Source organism: Aquarana catesbeiana, linkage group LG05 (genome assembly GCF_042186555.1).
Source record: "Aquarana catesbeiana isolate 2022-GZ linkage group LG05, ASM4218655v1, whole genome shotgun sequence".
Taxonomy (NCBI): Eukaryota; Metazoa; Chordata; class Amphibia; order Anura; family Ranidae; genus Aquarana; species Aquarana catesbeiana.
Window position 1 is genome coordinate 227,266,000 of NC_133328.1, and position 26,336 is coordinate 227,292,335.

Below are 26,336 nucleotides of genomic sequence, written 5' to 3' on the forward strand. Positions count from 1 at the left end.
ACTTGGCTTGAGTCTCAAGACTTCCACTCTAGCAGTACTCTGTAGGACTAATCCTTTCATACCTACAGCTGGGTCTGGACCAGTGTTTGGCTTTCAGCACCTTTTTTAAAGGTTTCTAGACTTTTATCTTGTTTAGGAGACCTTTTTGTCCAGGAAGTCTTTCTAGCTCTTCCACTTCTCCTTTGCAAGTGCACTTGCTCCAGAGCTTAGTAAGGGGGAAGCTCTGCTGACTTCCATCATCCAATCATATGCAAGCAATGATGCAGGTTTTTTTTTTTTTTTTTCTTGCATGTAATTGGGTATTCATTGTGAAGAGAGGCTTTACCTCATTTACTAATCTCTGGAGCAACTGCACGTGCAAATGGCAGTCTTTGTCTTTAGCAAATCTACTCCAATGTTTCCAGTAAGGTTATATTCATTGTAGCCATCACATCTGTATACATTGGGGGGGGGGGGGGCTGGTCTTGCAAATAACTGTTTTGCATAGGAACAAGGTGGTGAGCCACCTTCTTCCCTAAAGCTGGCCATAAATGGCTTGAAATTCAGTTGGTTCAGCAGGTACTGGACAAATTTCGATTCACGTGTGGCCCCTGTGGTTTAACAGAAGTCTATCTACCAATTGACTTCTGTTGAACCCCCTGATTTTTTGCTTGATCAGTGCTGCAGGCTATAGACTGCAGCGCTAATGTGTATCCTTTAAAATAATTTTTAATCAGAAGTACAGACTGCTTTTATCAATCAAGATATTCAATACCAATTGAATGATACAAAAATTGTAGACAATACTCATTTGAGGTAGCTACTACTTTTTTTTTTTTTTTTTTTTTTTTTTTTTTTTTTTTTACATGGTTTTTCTCAGAATCCATTGAGGGGCAAAAGTCCAATCATACTCTCAATGCTGGTTGCTGCAAAGCTAGTGTTTTTTGTTTGAGTGTCCAATTCTCCTGTAGATAGCCGTAAGTCTTCCTGTGTTCCTCAATGGGCTCAAAACAACAATTTTATGGCATGTACAAAAATGATTTTTATTTTCATTCAAGAACTGATGATTAGGATATCCACACATATGCTTTGCTATCAGGTAATGGCATTTCAGAGTTTAGTGAAGTACATTTTTGGGTTTACAGCTACAATTTAATTGAAGTCATATTGAATGAGTTTGATGTACCAATGAGATTTGTTTTTTCCTTCTATCAGAAACTGATGCCAAAAAGTTTATTTTCCATTTAGTGGAAAGAAAATGATTCGTATTTCACTGGGTTTAATGGTGGCAATGCCATCCATTACCTCTAATGGTAATTTTGGGGCTATAGAATAAAATATTTTTAGTATATTTTATTTTTTATTTATTTTTTTTTAACAAGTAGTATTTTGTACCTCCTGTATATAGGTTGGTTATTGTAACAAACTTTTCCTGTGATCCGCATGATTGGCTAATCATGTTAATGACCCCATCATGGACCATACAGATCCATTCCTGATTTTCTTTTCAGCTTGCAGCCTCAAGGCCTGCAGTCTAATTGTGCTGTGCACTTTGTGAAAACAGTCAGCACCAGAACTAAACAGGGAAGTGGTCAATTGGATGATCACACAATCGGATGATTCCTGATATTTTGCCCAACATCCACAGCTCCTAGTAGCAGCTGGACATGCTGTTAAATGTTCACATCAGAACAGGAAGAGGTTAAAAAGCAAAGTCTAGCACATGTGTGTAACTTTTTAATTCTTTTTTATTTTAAAGTACACACTGCAACAAGTGCTCACACAAGCAAATCTATTATAACAAACCTAATGCCATCTGATCAGAACTCTTAAATAGCATTATGTAATAAGTTATATAATCGCAAGCTAGTCTGTGTAACCAAAAATGTATTTTCTTAATGTTCTTGTGTTTCGTTTCAGAGAAGTGTGTCAGAAAATTGCTTAGTTGCCATGGATTTCTCTGGGCAGACAGGGAGGGTTATTGAAAATCCTTTAGAAGCACAAAGTGCTGCAGTCGAAGAAGGTCACGCATGGAGGGTAAATGTCGCCCTGCATCATTGTGCTATGAATTTCAAGACTGGAAAACTAATATTTGAAGTACAAAAACGATTGCAAAAGAGCAAGCTTGCAGTTAACTGCCGTAGTATATTTAAGAAGTCAGCATGTTTCCTTTCTTCTCACTACTTTAAAGCATTCTTGCAGCTTTGGCTCATATCATTGCTGGTGACTGGTTGCAGCCAATTGTCTTGGGCCAATAAATTATGATTTTGTCCAAAACCACCAGAGGAGAAAAGATGAACTATAACAAATTATTGCCATAAAGTGTATTTCCACTTTTGCAGCTAGTTGAGAACACCTTGTATATTGGTTAAATGGCATTCACATAGCTCCAAAAATAAAAATTGTTGGTTTAAATATAACTAAAGGTAAAACTTTTTTTTTTTTTTTTGTTTTGGATCGAGTGAAGAGGGATTAGAACACCTGTCAGTTTTTGTCTGTGCCCTTGTTAAGGAGATTCACCCTTTATTATTTGTCCTGTTTACCATTATCATTGATGGTAAAAAAAAATCCCAAATTTTGGGTTGTCCCCGGAAAAGTAATAGAGGGGTAATTGTCCAATGGGGACACTAGTTCTGGTGACCTGGGGGTCCCTAAAGAATTCCTTTTATTTGTGTTGATTTCCTCTCACTTCCTGTTCGGTTATGGAAGGGAAGGAAAATCTCCGCAATGGGGACACAGATGGTGAAAAAAAAAAAAAAAATCTGACAGGTTATAACCCTCCCTACTTTATCCAGAATGGGCAAAAATAGCTTTGCCTATAGTTCTAATTTAAATTGTAATTGCTCTTTTCTGAAAACTCAACCGATTCATATTTAAATATTTAACAGTCTGTATCCCGCTGGCAGATCTCATTTATAAACTCATTTTGAACATGATCTGTGATAACAAAGGGTTAAAAATCTAGAAGTAGGGCTCTGCATTTTGTTGATGAAGGGAAACTTGGTGTGTTCCTCTTGTCAGTGGGGACTGACTGAACAATTTGAAATGACGGAATGATGAAACGCAGAGTAGCTTGCAGTCTGCCTGAAGCCTACGCTGAATAAACACCTAGAAAGGTAAGAAATATACATTTATTTTTTTTTTAGGTATTCTGCGTAAATGGGAATACATAACGCATAGTGGGTTTTTTTCCAGATTTGACTGCAAAAGTGGAAAAACACTTTAAAGCTTAAATCTGAGACTTTTTTTTTTTTTTTTTTTTCCAATTCTACAAAGTCCACCCTGGTTATCTAATCTTTCTAATCCTCTAATGCACATCAGCCAACTTTAGATGCAGAAATTCATTGTAATCTGTGCTACATATGGTTAGCACTGATCTTTCAGGTGCTAATCAAGTGACTTACCTTATGTGAACAGAACACAGGGTTGTTTGCTCCCTGACTCCACCATTTAGAGAATATCATGTATTTTTTTCAATGAATACAAGGAGTTATGTTATTGGATGAAGCATAGATTGTGTCAGCCCTTCCTGCAGTGGTGTCGCACATCCTTTGCTGACTCTCAGGGTGCTCCATTGAGCAAGAAGTAGCAGCTTTGCTGAATGGAGAGCTGTAGCTCTGAAGTCAGCAGGGCGTGTGGTTCCACTAGAGTGACTGTCATACAAAGCGCACTGGTTGGCTCTGTACCCTTCTGCCCAGCCACATTGCTTTTCTTAAGCTGCTGCAAATTTTTCTACATGTGTAAGAGTAAGCCTCTAACATATGAGTTGCAGCACTCGGATTACCTTTTTCTCATTCACACAGATGCATGATTTCTTCAGACAGTTTGGTTATACTGCTGCCTACAGAAAGATTTGAACACTGGCAAGCAAAAGCCATTGACACACTAGGTATGGCTGCTCCCACTCCCAGCATGCTTAGTTTTTTGCTGGTTTCCAGACTGGACCTCTCTTCTCTGCTGAGCAGTTTACTTGAATTACTAGCCATTTCTGTAGTCAAGATTGCTTCCACCAGCTGCTAAGCCTGTCTGTTTTTGCAGCTATCGTGTTTGGCATATCCTCAACAATCTTTTGTAGGACATACCCAGACCCTGCTGGACTAAAGATTATTATGGAGCCTGCCTAGAAATGTTACCTTTTAGGCACTGGGCCCTGGTTGTGGCATTTCCCAATGTTTTAGGTGCCAAGTTGTAGAGCCCTTTCCAGGTCCAGAGCCATGCACAACCTCTGCGGTGACCCAGTCTCTGAAGACTCTTGTGAATGTGAATATGCAGTGTGGGCATTGGGCACTGCTACATTTATTTGTACTGTTGAGTCCCTAAATTTTCACCTTTTGTGTTTCCATAGAAAAGGGTTAACTATGTTGAACTATGTGCTACATTGCTAGTGTCACATGCATGCATTCAATACCCTGTTCCTGCCTATTCAGATAGCATCTTACTGCCACTGCTCCTATCTGCAAGATATACTCAGTTTTTTTACCTTGGTTGGTCCTTTTTTGTAGGCCTACAGTGACCTAGTCCCCTATTGCCATTTACACCCCTCCTTCCAGACGTTAGTTTGTGAGTACTTGGTTTTTACCAGGTGTGTAAGTTGTCTCTGAGCAGTACAATAGTTCAGATCCAAAAGGGAGTAGTCCTACTGGATCAGGCCCCTTCAGCCCACAATCTACTAATGGGCCAGCCTACAGTATTCCCTGCTGGAGTCCATACACTACTTGGAGTCTCCCCTTGTTCTGTCAGGTGTATCCCCCCCGCCTTGTTCAGGCATAAGTTTGCAGCTATACTTGATTTTATAGACTAAATTGCAAATATGCTGAATTGGAATCCAGAGGCTGTAGGTGTACTTCTATGCCTTCCCCTAAAAAAAAAAAAAAAAAACTTTCACTTACCTGCGACTGTAGCATCCTCCTGAACCTTCTGTGGAGGCATTATTTGATAAGTCACACTAATCATTGGAGGATTTCGTTTGAGGGATGGCAGGCTGCTCATCCATTCCAGTTAAAAATAAAACATGCTGTAGCTTCTACCAGTGCTGTTACTGGCCTGGGATCGCTGAGAGGCTCCTAGACTATCAAAACTTTGATTGCTCTTCTTACATAGGAGTGCTTTACTCCTCACAAACACTTTTGAAGACCAATACCAATCTGGAAATATCCCGCCTTATCAAAACAGATTAGTACATTTTTCCTTAACACCTTCAGATCCGCGCCATAGCTGAATGACTGCTACAGTGCGGATCTGCTTTGCTGGGAGGCCATCGGTAGACGTCCTCCCCTTTGCAAGCTCCCTGCAGGGCGCGCGCAGTGCGATCACTGAGTCAATGAGACTCAGGTAATCACAGATCGGAGTTAGGGGTCGACCCGATCAGCCAATGACAGCTGATCACGTGATGTAAACAGATCAGGAATCAGTATTTTTCTCTTTTCATGCTGACAGGGTGAGGAGAAAAAAAAAGCCGATCACCGGCTTCTGTTGAAGGGACATTGGGAGGAACAGCCCGTTATGTGCCCACCGGTACCGCCTGCCAGTGCCATCAATCAGTGCCCACCAGTACATAAGTGCCACCTATCAATTTCCCACCAGTGGTGCCAATCAGTGCCATCTATCAGTGCCCACCAGTGCCACCTATTAGTGCCCATCAGTGTAGCCTCCATCAGCGTACATCAATGAAGGAGGAAAAATTACCTGTTTGCAAAATTTATTAACAAAATATAAAATGGTTTTGTTTTTTTTGTTTTTTAATTTCGGTATTTATTTTTTTTTAACAATCAAATACCACCAAAAGAAAGCTCTATTTGTGGGAAAAAGGTAATTTCATTTGGGTACGTTGTATGACCGCGCAATTCTCATTCAAAGAGTGACAGCACTTAAAGATGAAAATTGGTCTGGGCAGGAGGGGGGTTTAGGTGCCCAGTAAGCAAGTGGTTGTAAAGGCTAAGGTGAGTGCAATTGGGTATTAAAAAAAAAAAAACCTACATGATCGGTTCTTACCCCTCCAAATACAAGACAGGTAGTTTTGATCCTCTCCTGGGCATAGCTTCATGGTCTTGGTTTTTCGAAACAAGGCGTAGACTATTTTTAGGTTGACTTCCTGAGAACACAAATCGTGGACCCAAGGGACAGGTTCCTACATGCAGAGATGTTCCAGGATCTTTGTTACAGGTGGGGGAGGCTGAATGTTAAACCTGGGGGGCAAGAAGGTTCACAAACTGCACAGGCTTTGTCTCCCAAGTAATTCCTTGTACAGGAATCCTCTAGAGGAAGCAGTGGATGCTTTTGGGATTGAACCTGAGCTATACCTTTCTCCCCTAAAACTTCATCCTTGTCTGCTTCACAGGATTGAGATGGAATGCATTCCAGCGATTCCCATTGCTTTAGACTGGCCCAGGTGGATGTGGTACAGTAATGTAGTACAACATCTGGCAGATGCACTGTTGGCTTTGCCAAATCCTTTAGGATTTTCTGTCCCAAGGATTGTTTTGCCATACTACTTGACACTGGCTTTAAGGGCATAGTTGTTGAAGCCTTGTTTTGAATCGGAGGCATCTCTCAATTGGGGTTTCCTACAATGCTAAAAGATGGGAAGGTTACTTTCCAAAAGGTATATCCATAAAGTTGGAAGGCATACTCTACTTATTGCTAGTTGCAAGATTTCTACCTTAGGAGTTTCCTCCCTTTTCTGCACCTGGATCTGGACCAGCATTTTGGCCTTGAGCACTTTCAAGTGCCAGATTTCTTCCTGGTTTACATTGTTTCATAGACTGTTCTTTCATGTCTTAAGTTAAACCTTTACATTTAGGGCCTTCCATATAAATCCCCTGTGATTTTGAGATCTGAACCTGGTTCTCTGCTTCATAGATCATTATGTGAAACCATTAGACATTCCCTCTACTCTTAAGCTGGATACACACTATACAATTTTCTGTAGATCTTTTTTTTTGTTTGTTTGCTTCAGATTTACCAAAACCATATGAGGTCAAACCTTAAGTTTCAATTTGTATGCAATCAGGCAGGCCCTTGCACTACATGGTTTTGGTAAATCTAAAGGAAATCGGACAACAAAAGTTGTATAGTGTGTATGGGGTCTTAACGTGGTGCTTTCTGTAGTCCTCACCTTTTGGGGTGTCCAGAAAGTGCTCTTATACTGCAAGGAATTCTTCCTGGCTTTGCATATGGGGGTGTTGGTGTTGGGGTCCAGAACTTCTTGCCTAAGGTCGTTTTTTTGCCTTTCACCTCAACCAGGATATTTTTCTTCCAACCGCCTATGCAGCTCTTATTCAGCAGAAAGTCTGTTGTCTGGATGTGGTCCAGGCTGTGAGGGTTAATCTATTACAAAAAGAGAACCGTCTTCTTGAAGCTGTATTTTGGGTTGACACCATAATGGTGCCCCAGCTTCTTGGACTGCAGTCTTTGTGACTCCAGGTTCGACCCTCTTTGATCAAGGCACACACTCTAGGTCTGAGTGCTTTTTGCTCTTTTTTGATCAAAGCATAAGGAGTGTGGGCAGGGTTATCCTATGCTGGTCATTTATTTTCATTTTTTTGCTGCCAGTGTAGTTTTCCTCTAAGCAGCAGTATTACCCAATGGTTTAAAAATTCCTGTGGCCCTGGAATGCCAAAAGTATTTTACAGGGAGTATAAAAATGCAATTTTTCTACGGTGGTGTTTGGCTATACTTCCCTTGTGGGTCATAACAGTACTTTTTGTTCTTCTGTGACCCAGAGTCAGCTGATAGTGTTCTATTGTCTGGTATTGGCTGATGAGGCAGAGCTGTGGAAGGATCCCAACAAAATTGTCAGGATCCACCAGCTGCCTGATTGACAGCTGGCTCCAGCCAGCTGCACCTGCCCCTTCCCTAGCACTCAAGTGACCACTGTAGGATCAGAGTGCAGAGGGGTAACTGGCATTCACTGCTTTAAACTCCGAGCAGACCAAGATGAGCGATCAGCAGTTATGTGATCACTCAGTTCTGTCTTGGAGCCAATGTGGGACAGGTGCAATATGGAGGAGAATATGTTGTCAAAGTAAAGGCAAGAATTGTGCTCCTCACGGGCACTGAATGTGCCAAATCTATAAAGTGCTAAATATAAATAGCAGTACAATGAAAAGTCAAAATGTGACAACCAAAAGTAGCTAAGTGTCCTTTAAAAAGTGTTCTGTGCAATACAAAAATTCATAATAGTCCAAAAAAATTTCCTCAAAGTGCAATAAGGCATGTAGCTCTCCCCAAGGATGTGTATTTTAATTTTGTGCAGGTACCTAATATATATTAATGTATGGATGAGAATATGTATTAAAAAAAAAAAAAAATATTTAAGTATAGCGCAAAAAAAAAAAAAAAATTATCTAATGTCTTAGTTGGACAAGTATCCTTCCCCAGCTTTTCACAGCAGTGTGTTCTTTACTCTATGCACAGGAGGTTCTACTTGCTGTCTGAAATACGTTACATGCAAGTGTAATCTAACTTCTGGGTAAGCATCCAAGAAAAAGCTGAGTATGACAAATGCCTCTCTCAAGAGCAGCTTCTGTGTCAAAAAGTTCACTGCTGCCTGAAGTCAGGTTGAAGATGGCTTTCCTTACGCAATCAGCTGCATGGTTAGGAGCTTAATCTCATTTACTAATGTGACACTATGGTGCAGTAGGCAGGTGCCTTGAGTCTTTCGAGCCCTATATGTTACTTATGTAATACAACTCTGTAGACTGCATTTTTGGGTATAGCTTGTTAGTAAGTTTAATTGAATAATATCAAGCCTCACTTCAGCAGTATATATTTTTTTTTTTTAAGCAGGTCTAAGTGTACAGCAGCACAGGGATTTTAGCACCAAAACCAGTAGCCCTGCACTGTGGGTTTATGGATATCCTGACTAATGGCGCTAAACTCATCCTGAAACATTTAGATGTAATCCACTTACCGGTCTTCAGATGTGGTGGGCTTTTTCACTTGGTAATCCTGCAAAAAAATGCTTCCTGACGGTCGGCTACACTCACGCCTCTATGGAGGGAACCTTGGTTGCCACTCAATGTCTGCTCATCTCATTACATTGTGGGAAGGTGGAATAAGTATTTTACACAAGATGGGTAATTTTGCTTCCAGTTCATCTTAATTGGGAGTTTCTTTACTTGCTGAGAATGTGGGGGACATGGACCCCTTGAAAATCTTTAAAAATTTCTACTTATGTCTTGAGGGTTCAGTTGGCCTCTAAAAAAAAAAAAAAAAAAAAACTTTAAAAATTGTTTCCTCACTGATGCCATACAGTATTCTACAAGAGCAATTTATTAGAACTAGAGCAGACAGAATCTGGAGCAACTGCATAGCAGTCTGCTTCTAGTCTTCGTTTTCAAAGCTTACCAGAACAAGCTAACATTAGAAGCTGGTTCCTATGCACAGCTTGTCTGTCTGCTCCAGTTTTAGTAAATTCCCTTCTATGTATATGCCACTACCTTTCGGTTCACAATTGAACTATATATAGTAAGACCCTTTGGAAACTACAAAACTGCACAAAAACGATTCCTAACAGATCATATAGAGCAGGGGTCAGCAAGCTTTTTCCACTAAAGGCCCGGATTCAGTGTCTGTAAATGCATGGAGGGCCACATTCACCTGCTAATGAAGATAATAATCCTAACATAGTAATAATAAAACAGTACAGGTTTACCTCACTTAAAGGTGCTTCACTAATACAATGCCAGTTCACTCTGAGGGAGCATGTGGCTGGTGATTTGGATTTTACTGCTCCTTCCAACATCCTGACACCCAAGGGTGGCTGATGCCAGCCAGCATGGTCTAGAAATGGGGTCCCTGTCCCCAAGTGAGAAGGGGTCCCTGTCCCCAGGGGTGATGGGGTCCCTAATAGGGCCCCCCCATTGCAATGCCCTCTGTTCCCCTTCACATCACTCCCATAGTGTCCTCTGCCCCCCCCCCCATAGCAAGTTTCCTGTGCCCCCAAAGCAATGTCCTCTGTCCCCTTTCGTCCATTGTCCCCCACCCTTCTTCTTTTTTTTTTTTTTTTTTTTTTTTTTTTTTTTTTTAACATGGGTTGTATAAAGATTGAGACAACAGGGGACCGATGAGGTGCTCATAGAACACTTCTACACAGGCAGCAATATTTACACGCTTGTCATCTTTGGGCTAGCATCTTGGCACTCAAAGAAATGGGCCTACCTGTGTGCTTCTCAAAGATGGCATAAGCCTTCTGTGGAGGACTGTGATTCCCTTTCAAGTAAATGTTTGCAAGCATTTCTTGCACATTACTTGATATTTATGTACTTTACCAGGTAAAAATATATTGGATGCTTAGTCTGTTTTCTGAAACCCCTTCATATCCTTATGGTGACAGAACTGGCTTTGTGTATTCAGTGGGGCTTCCATGTATGTGAATAAGTGGGGATCTTTTGAAAAGGTGTAAATTCATGTTAAGCAAGATAAGAATATTGAAAATAATAATGGGACTATTTCAGCCTGAACCGTTGATACAAGGCAGGATGAATCCATGCTTTCATGTTTACACCAAATTCTGACCCTACCATCTGTGTCACAGCTGAAATTGAGAGGCCTCAGACCAGGCAACGTTTTTCCAATCTTCTATTGCCCAGTTTTGGGGATCCTGTGCGAATTGTAGCCTCTGTTTCCGGTTAGCTGACAGGAGTGGTACCCGGTGTGGTCATCTGCTACTGTAGCCCTTCTACTTCATGGTTTGATGCGTTGTGCATTCAGAGATGGTATTCTGCATACGGTGGTTGTAACAAGTGGCTATTTGAGTTACTGCTGCCTTTCTATCATCTCGAACTAGTCTGCCCATTCTCCTGACAAGGCATTTTTGTCCACACAACTGCTGCTCACTGGATATTTCTTTTACAGACCATTCGCTGTAAAACCTAGAGATGGTTGTGCGTGAAAATCCCAGTAGATCAGTAGTTTTTGAAATACTCAGACCAGCCCGTCTGGTACCAACAACCATGCCACGTTCAAAGTCACTTAAACCCACTTTCTTCCCCATCCTGATGCGCAGTTTGGCCGTCGGCTAGTCGTCTTCACCACGTTTAGATGCCTAAATGCATTGAGTTGCTGCCATGTGATTGGCTGATTAACAATTTGTGTTACCAAGCAATTGAACAGGTGTACCTAATAGAGGCTGGTGGGTGTATATTTTTATAATAAGCTAAGATATGGATATATTATCTAGCCAAACCACAGTGTATATTTAGGTTTTGATGCATATGCCTGGGGCTATATGGTCAAATAAAGCAGTACATGTGTTAGCTTTCCAGATAAGAGATTTCTTGTACAGTGGCTATAATTCACAAACTGGCTTGGAACATCATTAATTACACTGAGGTTATTGCAAATCGGTTAAATAGGAATATCTGTATAATAAAACAGACTATATTCTATACAACTATAGAAAGGAATCCTCTAATTTAGGGGGTACCTCATCCATCTATTTTACCATCTACCAAGAAACCTTTCCTTGTTATGGACTTTACTGTTACCAGAGACTGTTACACAAAACTTGTAAATTTAATGTTACAAAATTTCCAATAAAAATGTCTAAAATCATTGAAAAATATTATGTGGTTGTCGTGTACTTTGTGGCAGAGCATGATATTTAGAGGGATACCTCTGGTACAGTCCTGGCTCAGGAACCACTGGAGTTGCAACAGTGGATACGCGAGTGCAATGGTGTTAGAGTGCCTGCAAGGTCCTCTGTTGGCAGCAGATGTGTGGCCACTGAGTCACTGGACTGGATTTCTGAGTGGCAGGAATAGCAGGTGTAGACACACAGCAGATGCAGGACAGCATTAATAGGCACTGGACAGAGCAGGATCAGACAAGTCGGATTGGTATCAGATATGGCATAAGTGGCAGGCAGAGTATGGTCAGTATGCAGGCAACAGGATATCCGGTGGATAAGCAGGCATAACAAAGTCAGCCAAGGTTGGGACTGGAGATGAGCAAACGTGGTCAGGAAAGCGGGGTCAATACAGGAACAGAACTTGGGTAAAGCTGCAGATCAGACAGCACTACACTAGTATCACATAAAAGACTCTGCGCCAAAGAAACAAATAATTGGTGAAACAGCAGCAGTGTAAATGTGAGCTGACTAGTGTCCCTGCAATATAACAATGGTTGAACACCGCGCTTGAGTATAACGTGGTTAATAAATCATAAGATGTATATCAAGTGTTCGATTCTTGTAAAAATGGTGAAAAAAGTGCTTGTGCTTCAATATAAATTGTAAATCGGTGCTTCAATGTTCAAAGTGCCCCATAAGGATGTAATCTCACCCTGGATGTTGACCACCTATGTCTAGAGTGTTCACTTGCACTTTGTGGGGAAATAACCCCTGATCTAGGGGTTGGCAACCTTGGCCCTCTAGCAGTGGTGAAACCGCAAGTACCATGAGGCATTGCAAAACCATGTAAATCACAGGCATGACTCCTAGAGTCAGAGGCATGATGGTATTTGTAGTTTTCCCACAATTGGAGTGCCGAGGTTGCCTACCCTAGACGGTGTCTTTCAAAAGTCAGCTGCACTGCAAATCCTCCATGGATGGAGAGTAAAAATGACAGAGCTCAGTCACAGTGAGGATCGGTCACCTTTGATCGTTTTTTTCTGGCAAATCTGGTGTCGCGAGGCTTGATCACGTCATCGTGACACTAGATCACACGAAAAACTTCATAGGGGACTAAGCCTTACCGTGATTTTGTGGCGTCCAAAGGAGACTGGCCTGATTAACCCCTTTTGAGATGCATACTGATCACACTGGGAGCTAGACAAAGGCACCTTAGCAGGTGAGTGTCCTTTTTTTTTTTTTTTTTTTTTTTTTTTTTTTTTTTTTTTTTTTTACATTGGAATTTTTAATTAATATGGTTTTATGCCATGGGTTCCCCCCTCTCATTTTTATTCCCCATCTACTACAAAGATATCCAGGAAGTCTCTGAATAAATCGTCAATCAGGTGCTGGAAGGTGGCAGGGGCATTCCAGAGGCCAAAGGTCATGACCAGGTATTCAAAGTGGCCGAATCTGGTACGAAAAGCCGTTTTCCACTCCTCCCCTTCATGGATACGAACCAAGTTATAGGCTCCTCGCAAGTCCAACTTGGTGAAGACAGTTGCGGACCTTTAATCCCTGAAATAATTTGGGCACGAGAGGAAGGGGAGAGGGTTTCTTAACCGTGATCGCATTCAAATCCTGGTAATCTGCACTCGGCCACAGGGACTTGTCTATTTTTTGTAACAAAGAATATTCCCGCTCCTGCTGGGGAAGTAGATGGGCAGATGAATCTTCTTTTTTTTTTTTTTTTTTTCCCTCTTGTTTAGAGTGTAGAAATATTCACCTGAAGGAGATCTTGGCCCCGGGAAGTAGTTCACTGGGCAGTCATATGGCCGATGTGGAGGGAGAGTGTCAGCCCCCCGTTTGCTAAAGACATCGAGAAACTCGTGGGACTAAGGCACCAACTGGTCTATTCCTTGATCAGAGTCCATGCATAGCAGAGTTAGAGGCGTTGGAGGGGTTACATAGGTGAGGTCAAAAAGATACAAGTCCAACTATGTGTGTGATTGTATGTCAGGATTACCTTGTATATCTCTGTATGTTGTGGTCGTTCAGGCACTCATCTAATAGTTTCTTGAAACTATCGATGCCCCCTGCTGAGACCTCCACCTGTGGAAGGGAATTCCACATCCTTGCTGCTCTTACAGTAAAGAACCCTCTACATAGTTTAAGGTTAAAACCTCTTCTTCTAATTTTAATAAATGGCCACGAGTCTTGTTCAACTCCCGTCTGCAAAAGTTTTATCCCTATTGTGGGGTCACCAGTACGGTATTTGTAACTTGAAATAATATCCCCTCTCAAGTGTCTCTTCTCCGGAGAAAATAAGTTCAGTGCTCACAACCTTTCTTCATAACTAATATCCTCCAGACCCTTTATTAGCTTTGTTGCCCTTCTTTGTACTCGCTCCATTTCCAGTACATCCTTCCTGAGGACTGGTGCCCAGAACTGGACAGCATACTCTAGGTGTGGCCGGACCAGAGTCTTGTAGAGCGGGAGAATTATAGTTTTATCTCTGGAATTAATCCCTTTTGAATGCATGCCAATATTCTGTTTTGTTAGCAGCAGCTTGACATTGCATGCCATTGCTTTGCCTATCTACTAGGACCCCCAGGTCTTTCCCATCCTAGATTCCCCCAGAGGTTCTCCTTCCAGTGTCTAGATTGCAGTCATATTTTTGCCACCCAAATGCATTCGTTTTTCTACATTTGAACCTCATTTGTCATGTAGTTGCCCACCCCATTAATTCAGATCTTTTTTGCAAGGTTTCCACATCCTGCGGAGAAGTTATTGCCCTGCTTAGTATTGTCCAAAAATACATAGATTGAACAGTTTACCCCATCCTCCAGGTCGTTTATGAACAAATTAAACAGGATTGGTCCCACTACCCATCCCTGACCATTTCAAGTACTTCCCATTTATCACCAACCTCTGAACTCGCTCTTGTAGCCAGTTTTCAATCCATGTACTTACCCTCATTTTGTACAGTAAACATTTATGGGGAACTGTCAAACGCTTTTGCAAAATCCAGATATACCACGTCTGTGGGCCTTCATTTATCTCGATGGCAACTCGCCTCCTCATAGAAGGTTAATAGATTGGTTTGGCAAGAACTATTCTTCATAAATCCATGCTGATTACTGCTAATGATACTGTTCTCATTACTAAAATCTGCTATATAATCCCTTATCCCCTCCAAGAGTTTACATACTATTGATGTTAGGCTAACTGGTCTGTAATTCCAAGGGATGTATTTTGGGCCTTTTTTAAATATTGGTGCTACATTGGCTTTTCTCCAATCAGCTGGTACCATTCCAGTCAGACTGTCAGTAAAAATTAGGAACAATGGTCTGGCAATTGACTGAGTTCCCTAAGTACTCTCGGGTGCAAGCCATCTGGTCCCGGTGATTTATTAATGTGAAGTTTCCCAAGTCTAATTTTAAATCTGTCCTCTGTTAACCATGGAGGTGTTTCCTCTGATGTGTCTTGAGGATAAACACTGCAGTTTTGGTTACTGAAGCCCCCCGATTTTCCCCGGTGAAGACTGAGAAGAATAAATTCAATACCTTCGCCATCTCCCCATCCTTTGTAACCAGATGTGCTTCCTCATTCTTTATTGGGCCAATATGGTCTGTCCTCCCTTTTTTACTGTTTACATACTTAAAGAATTTCTTGGGATTTTTTTTTTTGCTCTCCTCCTGTGTCTTTCATGTTCTATCCTAGCCGTCCTTTTTGCACCCTTACATTTCTTGTTGCATTCTATATAAAGTCTGAATGCTCAGGATGATCCCTTGTATTTTTTTGAAGGCCTTCTTCTTTGCTTTTATATGCATTTTTCCATTGGAGTTATGCCATCCAGGACTTTTCGCTCTTTTAAATTTATTACCCAATGGGATACATTGGCTAATGCCCTTATTTAAAATGCTCTTGAAGCAAACCCTTTTCTCCTCCGTGTTCTTTGTTCCTAAGATTTTATCCCAATTTATGCCTTCTAGCAAGGTTTGTAGTTTAGTAAAGTTGGCTCTATTGAAATTCAATGTCTTTGTATTCCACTTATGTTTCCGATTTGTGTGATATATACTGAAGCCAATTGACCTGTGATTCCTAAATTGCCCCGTATTTCCACATCTGTGATCAGGTCTGTATTGGTAACCAGTAACGCTTTATTGCTAGTTGTGTCTACCATCTGACCCATAAAATTGTCTTGCAAGACATTTAGGAACTTGGCTTCATCCCTTTGGCACTCTACTCATAAGGATTCCACCTCCTCCCTAGCTCCCTTAGTGATATCTCTCACATTCACTTGTACATTATTCTTGATATATAGGCATACCTTCCCCCTTTTTTACCCTCTATCCTTGCGATAAAGGGTATACCCTTGACTGGTTTCCAGCCAATCATGAGAGCTGTTGAACCAGGTCTCTGAAATTCTCACAAAATCCAAATCCTCCTTGTACAACAGTATCTCTAGTTCACCCATCTTATCCGCCAGGCTCCTGGCATTGGTGAACATGCCACGTAGTTTAGACCGGTCGCATATTATCGTCCTTTTATTGGGTGTTCTGAGATTGCAGTTAGAAAAACTGTTTCTGACAGTAGCGTGATTGGACTTCTCCAGCAATCCAATCGATCTGAGGATTATGGGCTTGAAGCCAAGGTAGGCCTAAGATGGGAATTAATGAAGAGATGCGTTAACGCTCTAACTCCTTACTCCTACCAAACAGAACGGTTAATGGAGGGCTTTCCTGAGTCACTAATCCTGACTTGATATATGAGCCATCCGCCAGGTATACAGAAAGTTGTGTCTTTGGTCCCAGTGGAATATGCTGCTAAGTAGCAAAGGTTAAGTCAGCGAATGCCCCAGAGTCAATAATGGTGTTAACTGAGATTGTCCTTCCGGAAGCTGGAATGAGAGTGGCAGAGCTAGATGAGTTGCATTAGACAGATGACGGGTTAGCAGAGGAAACAACACTTGCACATCTTTACAGGACAGGTCCGCACATAGTGGCTGGCTTCTCTGCAATAAAGACGAAAGTTGCCCTGTCGGCAGCGTAGACGTTCTTCAGGAGACGGAGCAGGACGCATCAACCTGAGTTGCATTGGTTTGGGGACATCTGATACAGGATTGACAGAACTTGAACTGGCAGGAGCTGAACTGGTAAACGTAGAGTGAGCAGGAACTGGCGCTCTAGGCATCATCCATACAGCACAGGACTGCTGGATGAACCTTTCTGACCGTCTCTCATGGAGCCGATGGTCAATCTGGATAGCCATGGTGATTAGGCCCTCCAAGGTATTGGGTACCCCAACCTGGGCTAGCTCATCTCTAAGACCTTCAGACAGTCCAAGGCGGAACTGATGTTGCAGAGGTGCGTCGTTCCATTGTTTATCTGCGCTCACAGCATCTGAAGTCGTAACCTAGTCCTCAGCCAATCTGCGGCCTTGCTGGAGCGCATGGAGAGCAGTTTCCACCTTGAGTTTGATGCAATGGCCAAGCTGTACAACAAACCGCAACAAAGAAAGATGACATGGCATGAATCTGTGCGTTATTTTCCTCTAGCAGCCGGTGGGCCCAGGTCTGGGGTTTCCCTTGGAGTAAAATGATGAATCCCACTTTGGATTCCAGAGAGAAAGTCCAGGACTGTAGGGCGAAGTACAACTGGCATGCATTGGGGAATGCCCTGAATTTACTTTGATCCCCTTAGAACCTTTCAGGTGTAGGCACTCTGGGTTCAGGTGGTAGCAGCACCACAGAGGGTGTGGTAGCAGTCTGTTGGTGCAGGAGGGGGATCTGTGGTAGAGCTTGCAGAGGTGGCCAAAGACTGCACACATTCTTCCAGCTGGACGTAGCCTTCCTGCAGAGATTTGACGGCATGGGTGAGGGCTGTGAGATGTTGACAGATCTCTTCCATTGGAGAGGTCCCTCCTGCAGGCTCAGACATGCTGTCATGTACCTTGTGGTAGAGCCTGACATGCAGAGGGAGACCTCTCCTACAGCCCTGGCTCAGGAACCACTGAAGTTGCAAGGTCTTCTGTTGACAGCAGAGATGTGTGGCTAGTGAATCACCAGACTGAACTGGATCGCTGAGCAGCAGGTAGCGTCAGGAACAGCAGGTGCAGATACAGAGCGGATGCAGGACAGGATCACCAGGCACTGGAAAGAGCGGGATAGACTGGAACAGGATCAGACAAGCCAGATCGATCACAGATAATAAGGTATATGGCATAATCGGCAGGCAGAGATTGGCAACAGGATATCGGGCAGATAAGCAGGTATAACGAAGTCTAGGCAAGCCGAGGTCAGGACTAGAGAAAAGCAAACGTGGTCAGGAAAGCCAGGTCAATATAGGATTCCAATACAGGCACAGGAACAAAACTCTGGTAAAGCTGCAGATCAGGCAGCACTGCACTAGTGCAGCTGCTGCCCTTATATAGGCCATTTTGGCGCCAGTGCTTAAATGGCTAATGCGTTCGCATTTGGCAAAATATTTGTGCGCATTTTGTTCCCAGCGCGGTGGGTACCCGCAGGGCATGCATGCGCACCTGCCTAAAATTTGAAGTGTCCTTGACAGCGGTGTAATTCATATGAATGAACTCTAACAAGTTATCTTTGCATGAGCTAAGAGGTTGAAGCGTTTCACAACAAGTTTCCACAGTACCTTGGCTCACAACTGGGTGTGCCTGTGTATGCCTGTTCATCAATTCACAGTTTAATTGAAAAAATTGCCTTAAGCATCTCAGCACATTGCAGAGAAATTTAGGAGAAGAGGCTCCAACATGGCCCTAGACCTTCCAATGCTGAAACCGGTAATCCACCATGACCTAGTTTTTCAGCCCATAATTGGTTTCCATTTCAGAATTGATCTTGAAAAAGTGGTCCCTAAGAACAAAGGTCCATTGCCACTAAGCTTTTCAATCCTAATCTTGAAAGCTTTGTAAATTTACAGTTGGATTTTCATTATTCAAATCTGCTGGACAAGTCCCAAAATCAGGGCTGCTAAGGCAGTACAGCCGGCTCTGCTGTACTGAGCCCAGGCCCCATCAGTTCAAAAAGGGGAGTGGGGGCCACCTGAGCAGGACGACCAGTTGTACTGCCTTACTGCCCACTCTTGTGGCTCCCACTGCTACAGCTGCCGACTTCTCCTTCTGCGCTGCAGGAGGAGCAGTATCTGCGCCCCCCCTCCCCTGCAGCAATTCCGGCTTTCTCCTCTCCTGCCAGCAGCTGCTGCAGGTACATGGGGTATGTTTCAGGATGAAGAGTGGGGGGGTGTGTAAGGGTTATATTACCATTTTGTGCCATTTACTTTAACGTAGTGATCAATTGGTACCAATCACTTTTGTGTCCATCACTGAAGCATAGTATACAGTAAAGGTACTACTCCCTATAAATACCCCCTTGTATCACATTTTTCTCTAATCAGAAAAGAATACACAATTGATGGCACATGATTATGGTCCCTTTAAGGGGCAGTGGAGGGTTACTTTACCTATGGTAGTGATTTATATTTAGACTGCTGAGAGCATGTGAAATTTACAGGGAATTTTCAGCATGTCAGGAAGAATTGAGCACTACTAAAAGCTCTGTCTGCGTTTTGGCTAGATAGTGTTGTGGGTAAAAGTCCTGAGCCTGGTTTGTTGTACATGGTTTGTTGTACATGGTTTGTTGTACATGGTTTGTTGTACATGGTTTGTTGTACATGGTTTGTTGTACATGGTTTGTTGTACATGGTTTGTTGTACATGGTTTGTTGTACATGGTTTGTTGTACATGGTTTGTTGTACATGGTTTGCTGCAGAAAGCCCTATTTTGTTTGCCTTTAAAAAAAAACTTTTTATAGAGTTGCGCTGATTCCTGGCATACCTCACCTTGTTTGAGAGGACTACAGAGAGGGGTGGCCCCAAGAACCGTAAGATGGCCTATTTGCCCCTTTTCTCATTGCAGGTTCTGTTACCTCCCACCTGGTGAGACCAGTAATCATGATCAGTTAAAATTGAGATGCTGGGGTGAGTGCTTCTGCCCAGGCACAAAGAATGCATAGCTGGAGTTATCAAACAGATTCACCACTGAGGTCCCAAATGCACCACCTGGTGCAGTTGCAGCCAGAGGCTCCGCCTCTGACCCCCAGATTGTGGAGCAGGTTGTGATATATTATCCTTGCCTGTCGATCTCCAGCCTTGGGTTTTGATGTCCACTACAGGAGTAGCTTGTGTAACGTGAAGACATCTGGAGGGTGTCCTTTTGTTTAAGATTTCCCAATGCGCTCTTGGCCTTTGCGAGGGGCAGTTTATATGTACTGTGCTTGTGAACCATCTCCCTGCCAAGACTTTGCTAGCTCGGGCAGCATGATGACACTTATGCATTCAAGACTGCTTCGAGTGACTGACCTGGCAGGTAAAACCTTGTTTTTTTTTTTTGTGCAAATGGTGACACTAGTAAAGAGGCTGGGGTGGTAACAAAGTTGATGTATTCCATCATAGGTGGAGAGGACTGTCCTTTTTTTGGAACTGTGGGAACTCCTAAGCCTGCTCACTTGCTGGGAAAAGGTTACATTTCTTCAAGTCAAGGGAACATACCATTACTGCAGACGCTAAGATTTTGCTGTTCCAGGTTTAAAGACCTAGCAGATCTGGGGGTGGGCAACTTTTTATTGCAGGTCATGGTTGGGCAATAGGATGAGACTTCCATAATCCTGCGCATCTAACGTGGACGTTTTAAAAGGCGCACATAATACTGCCCAAGTATACGTTTCCATGCCTGATACTGAAAACCGGATTCCTTTTTTTGCAGTTCATTATAGTTTTCATTGAGTTGCCAAGATCCACAGTGAGGTTGTAGAGTATTTGCTGGTTCTTAAGCTATATAGGCTGATGGTGCGCAATTTAGCTCACAATGAAGCACTAAGTGAATACAAGGAGACTAAGCAGTTTGAGGTGTGGATAACCAATTTGGTTTTGCTGGCCATACTTGAAGGCTGAAGAATAAGATACTGAGCTTCCTGCCAGTTAACCGTTCTGGTGTCACTTCTGAAACCCCTTGGTACCTCTACCCATAATCAAAGTTCAATTTATATGCATTAAAATGGGTCTACTTTTTTGTTAATCCAGTTAAGTAAACCAGAGGACACGGATACATATTGGTAGTTAAATCTTGCGACTAGATATCCTGAGTCTGTTCCTTTTTAAAGTAATTGCACAAGAGTTCCTTATGTTCTCAAAGACAGCTTTTTGTAAGGAGATACTGATTAAGCCGAGGCACCCTTTGGCGAATGTGATGACAGATTTGTTCCCAATTGGGCAGCTGCCAAGGTCCATCACACATAGATGGCTAGTCTGGTCGAGAGCTTGGCCTTTAAGTGGGTGGTACAATGATAGGAATGCTTAGGATTATTACATCCTGCATGATTTGCCATATTGGTGATTCCACACCCATCCACAGGATCTTTTACAGTTTAAAATGATGTAAGGGTGGAGACTTTATGAATGCCTTGTTTTAGTAATAAGCGACATTGAAAAATGAGACCACACAGCAATAAAACACCTCTGATGCGTGAGGGTCGCCGATGTAATGCCTATAGTGAAGAAACCTTTTTGGAGCATTCAGGAGGCACAGGAGTATAACCGGGTTAGACAATTTCAAGTTTGGAATCCGGTGGTCTTGCTAAAACCCATGGTAGAGGGTTTCTGGCCAAATGGGTATCTTTGTGGTCATGGAAAGGGTAGTAAACTATAGGGTACATCAGCCTAGAAAGCGAAAACCCTAACAAATTTACGGCATGAACTACTTGAAACCCTGGAGACACAAGGAACAGGTTTCCACTCTGGTTAGTACAAACCTGGGGTTCCAAGTTAATCTCGACTGGGAGAAGGTGCCTAGTAACCCTGGCCAGATCACAGCAAGTAAGTTTATGAAGAGAAACGAGCAAATCTTTAGGACCTGCCAGGTCTCACAAATTTAATTGAACTTCACAACATGGAACCAAAAATTGCTGGCTCATAGCCCATCTCAGAACAAATGAGAATACTAGAACTAGATGTTGATTTAAGAATTGTGGAGTGATTGCGCAAGCCGAATTGTGCGCTATCGAAGCCTAATATCGCTTTACAGTTACTTCAGAAAACTCTGAAGTGTCAAAGTTTGACACTTATCCTATGCCTTGGGTGGATGAATTTTCTAAGAGTCGTTAAGACCAGCCCAATACATCACTAAACTGGACTTTACTAACGAGTGCTGGCAAAGACTCTTGGTAAAGAAAAAGGCAGGGAGAATACTGCATTTATTACCGAGAGCCAGTACAAATGCATCCCACCACCTCCCCCCCCCCCTTGATTTGTCTACCTTGAGAACATAATCCTTGGCAGCATAAGTTACATGGTTCAGGTCGTGTAGGACTCTGGGAAGAGTTGACGGTTAATCCTGATTAAATTTGAATTGGGTTTGAGGAAACAAGGTACCTGAGGTATGTTGTGCTTAGAGGTGTGGTGAAGCACCAGTTGCACAAATATGCCCAATAATGCTATGACCTGCTTTTTCCTTAAGGGGCAGCATCTACTTTAACCACTTCCCACCCGCAGTACGTCATATCCCCACTGAAAGTCAAGGAGGTCATATCTGAATGATGCCTGCAGCTGCAGGCATCATTCAGATATCATTCTTTTCTGCCGGCGATCCTGTGCACCGTAAGAATGATCATAGTGGCAGTTCCACCGTTTGATCGTTCTTACAGGCGACGGTATGGGACAGCCCCCTCCCGTCTCCCTCCAGTGCTTCTCCGTGCTCTCCTGTGCAATCGGGGACCCGGAGAAAGAAGCCGCCAGATGAAGAGCATAGAGATTTCCGGTAACCAGATGGTCACTAGTCATCTGTGTGACCGTCGAAGGCCCAGGCCACAGATGTTAAAGCGGCGATCTTGGCTGGAAAGCATTAGATCTGTAATTTTTTTTTTTTTGTTGTTGATACTTTCCAGCCTGGGGGAGAGTTGTGGGGTCTTATAGACCCCATATCTCTCCATAAAGATGACCTGTCTCACACCATTCATGTTACAAGGGATGTTTACATTCCTTAAAATAGGAATAAAAGTGATCAAAAAAGTGTAAAATTAAAAAAAAGTACAAAAAAAATGTTTTAAAGCGTCCCCGTGTGCTCGTGCACAGAAGCGCAAGCCCCACCCACATATGTAAATGCCGTTAAAACCACACGTGAGGTATCGCCGCGTGCGTCAGTACGAGAGCAACCGTTCTAGCACTAGACCTCTAACTCTAAACATGTAACCTGTAAAAAAAAAAATAAAACAAATAAAAGCGCCTGTGGAGATTTTTTAAGTACCGACGTTTGGCACCATTCCACGAGTGTGCGAAACTTTAAAGTGTGACATGTTGGGTACCTATTTACTTGACGTAACATCTTTCACATTATAACAAAAAAATTGGGCTAACTTTTCTGATTTGTTTTTATAATTCACAAACTTTTTTTTTTTCATAAAAAACACGTTTGAAAAATTGTTGCACAAATACAGTGTGACATAAAAAGTTGCAACGACTGCCATTTTATTCCTTAAGGTGTCTGCTAAAAACCTTATGTTTTGGGTGTTCTGAGTAATTTTCTAGCAAAAAATTTTTTTTACATGTAGGAGAGGGGTGCCAGAATAGGCCTGGTATGGAAGTGGTCAAGTACTACAGATTGTTTGTATTAAACTTCACCACTGACACAGAGAGAAAAAATAAAACTGCGCTAAAATAAGTGAAAACAATGTACCGTGAACCAATAATCGTGAAAGCTGCAATTCAAAATATGACACACATATACCCAATCAAAAATGAAAAAAATGCCTGAATCGTGCTAATGAGTAATCGTAGAAATTGATAGGTGATCAGTGATGAATAAAACAAATAAGTATAACCTTATTGATATATAACTCTATGCTCATTAATGATAAACCTTAAGTGCACAATGTAAACAATAAATGATAAAAAAATAAAAAAAGTCTCTCAATAAGTGATAAAAAATCCACCCGTGCAAAACCCAAATTGCAAAAGTCCATCCATAAGAAATTCTTCAACTGTTATGCAGCGAAAGATGTGAGCCACCACCAGTATAGAAGGCGATACTTACCGGACATAAATGATCCCCCATTACAGAGGATCATAGCAGGCATGTCGGCTGTATTACTCCCGTGCTGGACTGCTGCGGCTGTGCCTCAGATCATCAAAGGGACCTGATCAGTGCAGTGGTAAGTATTGCATGTAACACAAAGTGGGAAACTCAGATCGTGTAAAACCTTTAATTTATTTATATAAAAAGTCAAAGACACACTTACATAGAACATCTGAAAACAAGCCTAAAGTCCGTTGTGTCGGCTGAACACACACGGACAAACCCGTCCTACTGGAAGAGAGCACAGTCTGGAGGTGACGTCAGCGCGTCGTCCTGCTCCGACTTTGACTTTTTATATAAATAAATTAAAGGTTTTACACGATCGGAGTTTCCCACTTTGTGTTATATGCAATACTTACCACTGCACTGATCGGGTCCCTTTGATCTGAGGCACAGCCGCAGCAGTCCAGCACAGGAGTTATACAGCTGACATGCCTGCTATGATCCTCTGTAATGGGGGATCATTTATGTCCGGTAAGAAGTAACCCCTTCTATACTGGTGGTGGCTCACATCTTTTGCTGCATAACAGTTGAAGAATTTCTTATGGATGGACTTTTGCAATTTGTGTTTTGCACGGGTGGATTATTTATCACTTATTGAGAGACTTTTTTTTTTTTTTTTTAATCATTTGTTTCCATTGTGCACTTAAGGTTTATCATTAATGAGCATAGAGTTATATATCAATAAGGTTATACTTATTGGTTTTATTCATCACTGATCACCTATCAATTTCTACGATTACTCATTGGCGCGATTCAGATTTTTTTTTTTCTCTTCACCACTGACACACCTGACAAATTGCAGGAAGTCTAGTGATGATTCAGTTGAATGATGATGCAGAGGAGGATTTCCTGATGCTTAATCCTGCATTATGCCAACATCCAGGTCTGGTTGCTCCTGGCATTTTTTCCTAGTTTATTGTACTAACAGATTCCTCTAGTGAAGGATTTGAAGCAAAATAATCCGGAAGCTGCCATAAAGTGGGCTTTAGACTCCCTGACCTGGATGAGTCAAATCAAGGAAGCAAAAGCCAGAGTGACTCCTTGGTTCCTGTCCCCTCCAGTTTTTGTGGTAGAGCATAGACCTAGGTGATGGTTCTAAAATGCTGATGTCTCCTCGTAAATTGTAGTGTATCTTATGCCTCCATACCTCTGAGTTGAGGCAGATATGGCTGAGATGGCTATAATGTAAAGGATGTCAGGGATGGGTCCTGTACAAGCAGTAGATGTTGCGCTTATTTGATCTGGTCTCTAAATTGTTTATCTGCAAGAGGGGTGCATACTCTGTAAACTCCTAAGAGCACATGCAGCTTAGGCTTTTGATACCCCTCTTTGTGCACAAAGTCCTGAAGCATTTTTTTTGTTTGCCTTTTGGAAATAAAACCTTTTTAATGTCTATGCTTGTAGTCCCTGACGTTTACATTCCTTTACATGTGTCCCATGTATAACAGAATTGCTTTTTTTACTGTAATTTGTCTCATAGGATGTGGCTTTTGTTTTATAGAAACGCAGTTCACGGATGAATGTTTTAGGAAGCCAAAGCCCACTTCATCCTTCTACACTTAGCACCGGTAAGTTACTGAACTTTGACTTTTATACTTAGGAAAAATTGTACATTTGCCCTGCTTTATTGGAACATTTTGTTTTTTGTAGTTATTCATAGGACACAGCCTTGGTTCCATGGTAGAATATCTCGAGAAGAGTCTCAAACAATCATTAAACAACAGGGGCTTGTGGATGGGTAAGAACTTTAAAACAAAAAAAAATATTTAGGATAGTACTGTTAACAAATATTATTCTTCAATCACTTTACCAAATACCATCTTGGGCAATTGCCGCTTGCACAGTTGTAGCAACTAAAATATTTTCCCTCACCACTGCACAGATGACTGTAAACCCAAGACAGTGGGTGAGACTCCTTGGTGAGGAGAGGCAGCAATACAAACCTGATAGTATAACCTTTCACCACAAAAAACTTGTATTAGTTCTAAAAACTATTTCTAGTTTACTGTTCCTTTAAGAGTATTAGTCTAATAGTTGTCTGCTATATGCTAAAATGTAAACTGCTTAGCGAATGACTTTACATTAAAGGCTAAAATTGGCTTTAAATTCTATGGTTTTATCCCCTTCATGACAGGCCATTTTTTGTGATTACAGCACTGCGAACTGACAATTGAATGGTCGTGTAACGCTGTACCCAAATAAAATTTGTCTTTTTTTTTTTTTTTCTTTTTTTCTTTTTTTCTTCATTAATTTAGGCAAATATGTATTCTGCTACATATTTTTGGTGAAAAAAAAAATCCCAATAAGCGTATATTGATTTGTGCAAAAGTTATAGGGTCTACAAACTATGGGATGATATTATGAAATTTTTGGTTTTATTTTTTACTAGTAATGGCGGCGATCAGTGACGGGCTTGCGGCTGACAAGTCGGACACTAAGTGACACTTTGTTGGGGATCCGTGTTAAAGAATATGCAGGTCATTGTACTAATGACGCTGGCAGGGAAAGGGTAAACATCAGGGGAAAGCAAAGGGTTAAATGTGTCCCTAGGGAGTGTTTTATAACTGGGGGAGGGGTGCTTGTACTGTAAGACACAGATCCGTGTTCCTGCTTAGCAGAAACAGGAGAAGATAGAGCTCTTGTCACAGAACAG

The 26,336-nt window shown here is 42.0% G+C and overlaps 1 protein-coding gene across 3 annotated transcripts in view; it reads left to right on the forward strand.

Annotated features, from left to right (window-relative positions):
• The window catches only part of GRB10 (growth factor receptor bound protein 10), a 329,633-nt gene that overhangs the window by 296,541 nt on the left and 6,756 nt on the right, over positions 1-26,336 (forward strand). For all 3 annotated transcript variants that reach the window (XM_073630598.1, XM_073630599.1, XM_073630600.1), the window contains 3 exons: positions 1,900-2,016; positions 25,185-25,251; positions 25,334-25,421. In XM_073630598.1, the coding sequence (XP_073486699.1) occupies positions 1,900-2,016; positions 25,185-25,251; positions 25,334-25,421 (272 nt within the window). The remainder of the gene's footprint in view (positions 1-1,899; positions 2,017-25,184; positions 25,252-25,333; positions 25,422-26,336) is intronic.